The following is a 6,202-nucleotide window of genomic DNA, read 5'->3' on the forward strand; positions in this document are numbered from 1 at the left end:
CCAGCAACTCTAATGCTCATTAATTACTGTTCTGTACAAAATGTGTAAATCAAGAATTTTACGTGGCGACTGCTCCCAGCCAAGAAATAGTCTGGCAAATAATCTCCTGAAAAACAGCAACTTGTCTTTTTTAACTTTGGTATTGTACAAAATCAGTTATTTCAAATTATTTTGATATTATTAAAAAAAGACATAATGTGTTAATCATGAGCTTTAGAGGTGCTGTTAGGCACCTGGTATTTCAATTCTACACAGAGCTAAGCTAGCTGTTCCCCCTGTTTCCAGTCTTTATGCTAAGCTAAATATTTATATTATTTAATATTTTGATATTTGGATTCATTTAATATTTATATTACCATCCAGTCCAGAGAATGGATCTTCTTATCCAACTCTCTGCGTGAATGCTATGTAAGTGTTTCTTTTAAATAACGACAATATGTAAAAGGTTTACAAGGAATTAAATAAAACATGAAGTTTGAAAGGTTTTTGAAGTTTAAGAAGTAAAAATATGAGTGAACTGAGTTGAAACACATTTGCCTCTTAATGGAATTACCAACATTTTTAATGAAGAAATGTTACTGAAACCCCTCATTATGCAGCCCTGTATCCTCCTCTAACTTTAGTTTGGTGTAACCTTGTCGTCCTGACCCTCATCCCTCTCTCTCTCCCTCATCCCACTCTCTGTCCCTCTTTCGCTCTCTGCTCCAATTTGCGTGCGCGCCCTTGTGCGCCCAGGACGCACACTGGGGGCTCGGCCCTACGCAATGGAAAGGGGGCGCGCTCGACTTAAAGCAGCGCGTTGTCCTGTGTTGATGTGTCGCAGATTTTAAATAGTGAGGGAGGGAGGCAGCTGGAGTTTGGAGTGAGGGAAACGCAGAGCCTCGGCGCTCAAACTGTTCAGACCGGGAGCGAACGGCTGCAGTGACACACCGAGGGCACCCTCCTCTTCCTCTTCAACTATTTTTATTTCAGCTCTTCCACAATAACAGCACAGATACAGTGTTTGCGTCCTGTTTGGAGCGTGTGGAGCAGCGCGCAGCGATGGAGCTGTCATCAATGGGAGACCAAGTGTTTGCAGTTGAGTCAATAACAAAGAAGAGAGTGAGAAAGGTAAGAAGGAGGACCAGCAGCACACTTCGTATAACTTACATAACTTGTTTTCCTCATGGTTTTTTATCCTAACGGAGCGGGGGGCGCGCTGTAACATCACCCTCTGTCCTCATCCGCAACAAAACTAGGCTACGCAGTTCCCCAACTACCCCTGTGCTATGCTCCATCCACAATAATCTATTCTTTTAATTAACTGCGCCAAAGTTGAACATTGTTTCGCAGCTCGAGTCGCATCCTGTAACCTTCCTGTGCAGCCTGCTCCGATGCTGCAGCATGAACGTGTTTTGAGTGAGCCCACGCAAGTAGTAACCTGAAATGTTAAGGGGGAGTGTGTGTGTGTGCTGAAAGGGGCCAGCGTACAGAGGAGGTGCGCAGTTGATTTAAGTTACGCCAGCGAGCGGGGCAGCGGTTTCTGAGTGAAACTGCTGCGTAATATCACCGACTGCTGCGTAATGGTGAGCCATTGATTTACAGCGGCGTGGATGTGGACTCAATAACAGATTATACCCACGTTGGAGAATTTAGCGGCGCGTAATTAACGTAGCATGTGCACATAAAGTGTGTCCTGTAAAGTAAAATAAATGATACGTGTAGTGCGACGTCACCTCCGTCTAACAGTGATAGTCTATTATGAAGTTTATTATTGTTGTTATTATTATGTAATAAAACGTTGAAACCATGTGTGCGACCGGGGTCCCCGTAAACAAACAGCTTTCTTCCACGTAAGGTGAGTCACAGTTCTGTTTCGCTCCGGATGACTGTGATAATTGTTTCACGGTTGCAGCTTGAACGTTGCGCAACACCACGTTGTTTACATGTTCCCGTGGCCCCACCTATCCGTGCCAAAGCGCCCGTGCTCGTTGAAACCGGCTCGCGTAGCCATGTGTGGTCATGTCACCGCGAGAGAAAAAGCGAGAGAAAAAGCGAGAGGGGAGCTGCTGTTTGGAGGCCGCCCAGCCCCACTGTCATTGACGTCATCCCTCAGAAAAACGGAGAAAGATGTCCACGACCCTCCCCCCTCCCTCCCCCGTACACACTTTAAAGTGACAGTCGTCCCTTTCGTTCTTACTCGCTCGTGGCCGCGTTTTCCTGCATCCCGCTGGACCAGATTTGAAATGCAGGTTGCCTGAGTGTGTTCCGACTCTGTGCTCGACCTTCTCTAAGCTGTGTCCCCCTCCTTCCCTCCCCTCTTCCCCCCTCTCTCTCTCTCCTTAGGGTAATGTGGAGTATCTACTGAAATGGCAGGGATGGCCCCCAAAGTGAGTAAGCCTTGAGTTGTCATCATCATGACCTCATCCCTTAAAATCTGTTTGCTTTTTGAAACAGCTTATTGATACCTGATGACCATGTCCTGTGAGGACATAGATAGATAGATAGATAGATAGATAGATAGATAGATAGATAGATAGATATATTTAAATGTGTGTGTGTGTGTGTGTTGGCAGGTACAGTACTTGGGAACCAGAGGACAATATTTTGGACCCGCGCCTGGTCCTGGCCTACGAAGAGAAGTGAGTAATCATAGAAAGCTCTTTTTATGCTTGCACAGCACTTTTTTTGGGTTTTCTTTTTGTTCTCTCGCTCACAGTCTGTTTCTCTTTGTCACTGTGTCTCTGTCCTCTCCCGACCCTCTGGTTCTACGTCTCCCAGTCAGGAGAAGATCAGAGCTTTGGCCTATCGAAGGAAAGGTCTCAGACCCAGGAGGCTCGTCCTGCGGGTAGCGACACTTTACCTTTCTTCTTGTCTCACAAGCCTTTGTTATGGCTTTCACAAATTTAGTGTGATTAATTGGTGAGGCACGTCATCAGTTTACTATTGCACACACAGCAGAGGCTCAGATATCCTGACTTTAAGTCCATAGTGTGGGTTAAGTTAATTTCCCATAATGCAGCTCTACAGCATCTCTCATTAGAGCCTACCAGCCTGGTTATTCCCTACATCTCCAGTGTGTAATGCAGGCTGTTAGAAAAGTATCGTTTGAAGCCCAAGGTGTTGAAAAAATGACGTCATCCAGCTTTCCTAAACTGTAGAAAACTCCCTCCAGTTCCACAGAGGACTTTACAAAACTGTTTTCACTGCTTGCACTCGCCGTTGCAGAAGCCCAAATACATGTTTCGGTTCTAATAATAGCCTCAATAGACCAGAATGCAATTCAGCTAAGAGACCTGTTTGTTTTTTGGGGCGGGGGGAGTTGATCTTACTTTGTTACTGTCACTTTCGCTGCTGCTGCTGCTCTCCACTCTTAAAGACAGTCTAATGAAAGGAATTCTGGGAAATTGCGAACTGAAATCGAGATAGATGAGGCAGGTTAGAGTAAATTTGGCGCAGTGGGAGAAACAAAATTTAAAATAACCCACAGTGATATGTGAAAATGTATGTTTCAGAGGGTAGAATGTATGTTTATATATATTTACTTATTTAATTATGGAGCTCTGTTATAAAATCCAACGTATTTTTGGTTTTGGTCTTTTCATGAGATTTGTTGACAGTTGGAAAACTACTGAATTTAAGATGTCCCATAAATATCCTTATTGTCAGTAGAAAGATGACAGAATTGTACCTGGGAACATATTATATATACACACATACATGTTGTCTCCAAATGAAGGCTGTAATGTTTCATCTTTGCTCTGCCCCAGAACATCTTCGCCATGGACCTCCGCAGTGCCCACAAGGAGAAGCCGGCCCCTCGCTTGCGTCTCTCCCTCACCCGCGCCATGAGCACAGATGTGGACCAGGGCGAGCGGGGTGGCATATACCGCCGGTCAGCCTGGAGGAAGAGCAAGCAGAGGGCATCCAAACGGGGGCCAGGAGGACCCTCGCACAAAACCCTCCGTCCACTGAGGAAGAAGGAGGAGCCCATGGTGGAGGACTGGGGCGGCACCAGCGAAGAAGAGAAGCCAGAGTCGGAAAGCACCACGGAGGAGAGATGTGAAGACAGTTTATACGGTCGGTTTGTTAAAATAATCATTTAGAAATTGAGGTTAATTCTGTTCTTGACCTTTGACCCTCAGGAATGAACAAAAATTCTCTTTTTTCCCCTTAAGGTCAGTCAGAGTGCAGCTCCCCGCCCCTGCTGGAGCGACAGGACTTAGAGATGGAGGTGGAGGAGAACGTGGGCACCGACCTCACAGCGGTAGGTACAGAAACATGGACCGACAGACTGGGAGGGACATCAGAAACAAGACAGAACCAGACTTTTGCGTGCGACCAATCAGAGGACAGTGCCTCGGTGCCTGAGGCTGGACCAGGAGATGCAGTTACCCTGGGCGACGAGTCAGATTGGGACAGATTAGGTGAGGAGGGCGCTGAGTCGGAGTGTCTCACATTAGAGAGCAGTGTTTGTCAGAGAAACAACACAACCTCGGTGATATCGAGCGTTCAGGAGTGCGGAGAGACGGCAGGCGATGACGCCGCCGCCGCCACTGTCTGCTCCGCTGCTGAGGAGAGGAAGGAGGAAGTGAAAGGCGACAATCAGAGCGTTACCACGGCGACACCAGGCAGTCAGACTGCCGCAGCAGAGCATCCTGGGAAGGTGATAGTGACAAATGTGACTATCAACTCTTTGACCGTGACTTTTACAGAAGCCACGGTGGCTGAAGGCTTCTTTAGGGGCTATTGAATGATGACAAAGAGAGATGGAGGGAGATCAAAATAACCATAAGTAGACTTGCCACTCATTTTGTACATGTAAATAGTCGTATGTGTAAGATAATTCCACATGTTTACAAAGCTACACTCATTTCCTACTGAGTTCAATGAAGACATTATTGCCTTTGAATAAAAAAATAAAAAAATGAGTGGTAATTTTTATCATTGTGTTTATTAGTCATGATAGGAAGCCAGAGGCCCCCAAAAATGTGCTCAAATCAACCAGTGCAGTCCAGGAGACTAAATGGATCTCAGTGGCGGGTTTTATTCCCGGGGCCGCTGGGTTTACTGAGAGCAGGAGACAGATGGTAAGACATCAGTCTAAAATGTTACAGTCCACATTACTACTTCCATGCACTTACTTTTTCCAGCCGTCCTCAGTGCTTTCCAGCCAGACATCGGTCTCACACTCAGATCTGTTCTCGGGGGCCTGTTTCAGTCGCTCCTCTTTCTTACGAATAATGTTTTGTAAAGATATTGTTCTTTTTTTCAGTATTCTCACAGAGCTATAACCGCATGCCCTGTCATTCTGTGCCACACATGCACAAAGCCTTGTCCTGTGGTTTGTTGAAGAGGTTTATTTATGTCACAAAAGAAATAAAACAAAGAGAGTGAGTTAATGCCTGCCGCTTAGATGCAGTTCTGCATTTCAAGGAGTATGCACAAAAAGAAGTTCACAGTTGTGTTTGCCGTCTGTCTGTCCTTTTACTTTTCAAGTATGAAATGCTACCTGGTTCTATTTTTGTATTACCAATTGATAGTCCACTCTTTTCACTAGCCTTTGTGCATTTCAAAAGAGGATATCAGTTTACACTGCCGCTGTTACGCTGTGTAGGGTAATGTGCAAATCGAAGCAAATGTACGTTAGATCAGACCGTAGTGAGTTATTATTTATTGCATGTCCCATGTACAAGCTAAACTAACTTATGTCACTTAATGCGTCAGAATCTGTCTTTCTCTGACCAACATGAACTGTCAAACATGTCTTCTCTTTTTTATTTTGATTGAATTTACAATAAATATGTACAAAAGCAGCTGCCTCCTGGAGCGTATTTATTATCATGTGGGAGTACTGAAAGTCATTTATATGTACACTGAATATAAAACGGAGGTTGAGGAAAGACACACATAGAAAGCCCACATCACAGCACACTTAGAGACCTTTCCTGTGTAGTAACTGTACTTTACAGGAAGTGCATTGAAGTACTGGAAGCTCTTAAAGCAATATGGGAGCTTTTTGTGTGACCCACTCATACTTCATTTAAAAGGTACACTGAATTTGTTTTGCGGTCAACAGCGCCCCCAAATCCCAAAGCTACTGCTTGATTGTCAACACACTGTTTTATTCATTTATTAATCTTAATCAGGTACTATTGAGAACTGCAACAAAACCAGGGAGAGCATCCTTAAAGTCTATTTTATTCTTTATTCGGTTATTTCT

General features: G+C 44.8%; 1 protein-coding gene across 2 annotated transcripts; it reads left to right on the forward strand.

Annotated features, from left to right (window-relative positions):
* Positions 1–798: 798 nt before the first annotated feature.
* Positions 799–5,795, forward strand: cbx7a (chromobox homolog 7a). 2 transcript variants are annotated; one of them, XM_035655177.1, is made up of 6 exons: positions 799–1,110; positions 2,326–2,369; positions 2,556–2,621; positions 2,761–2,827; positions 3,750–4,059; positions 4,158–5,795. In XM_035655177.1, the coding sequence occupies exons 1-6, from the start codon at positions 1,042–1,044 to the stop codon at positions 4,730–4,732; spliced, it is 1,131 nt and encodes a 376-aa protein (XP_035511070.1). In that variant the 5' UTR covers positions 799–1,041; the 3' UTR covers positions 4,733–5,795. The 2 variants fall into 2 exon arrangements, with proteins under 2 accessions (XP_035511070.1, XP_035511071.1); XM_035655178.1 differs by lacking the exon at positions 799–1,110 and adding an exon at positions 1,462–1,565.
* Positions 5,796–6,202: the final 407 nt, after the last annotated feature.

This window comes from Morone saxatilis, unplaced genomic scaffold (genome assembly GCF_004916995.1).
Source record: "Morone saxatilis isolate NCDOM2014 unplaced genomic scaffold, NCSU_SB_2.0 Contig14, whole genome shotgun sequence".
NCBI lineage: Eukaryota > Metazoa > Chordata > Actinopteri > Moronidae > Morone > Morone saxatilis.

Coding starts and splice junctions, on each gene's coding strand:
- cbx7a (XM_035655177.1), top strand. CDS start 1,042: ATGGAGCTGTCATCAATGGGAGACCAAGTGTTTGCAGTTGAGTCAATA. Junction 2,370..2,555: donor TGGCAGGGATGGCCCCCAAA/GTGAGTAAGCCT, acceptor GTGTGTTGGCAG/GTACAGTACTTGGGAACCAG. Junction 2,622..2,760: donor GTCCTGGCCTACGAAGAGAA/GTGAGTAATCAT, acceptor TACGTCTCCCAG/TCAGGAGAAGATCAGAGCTT.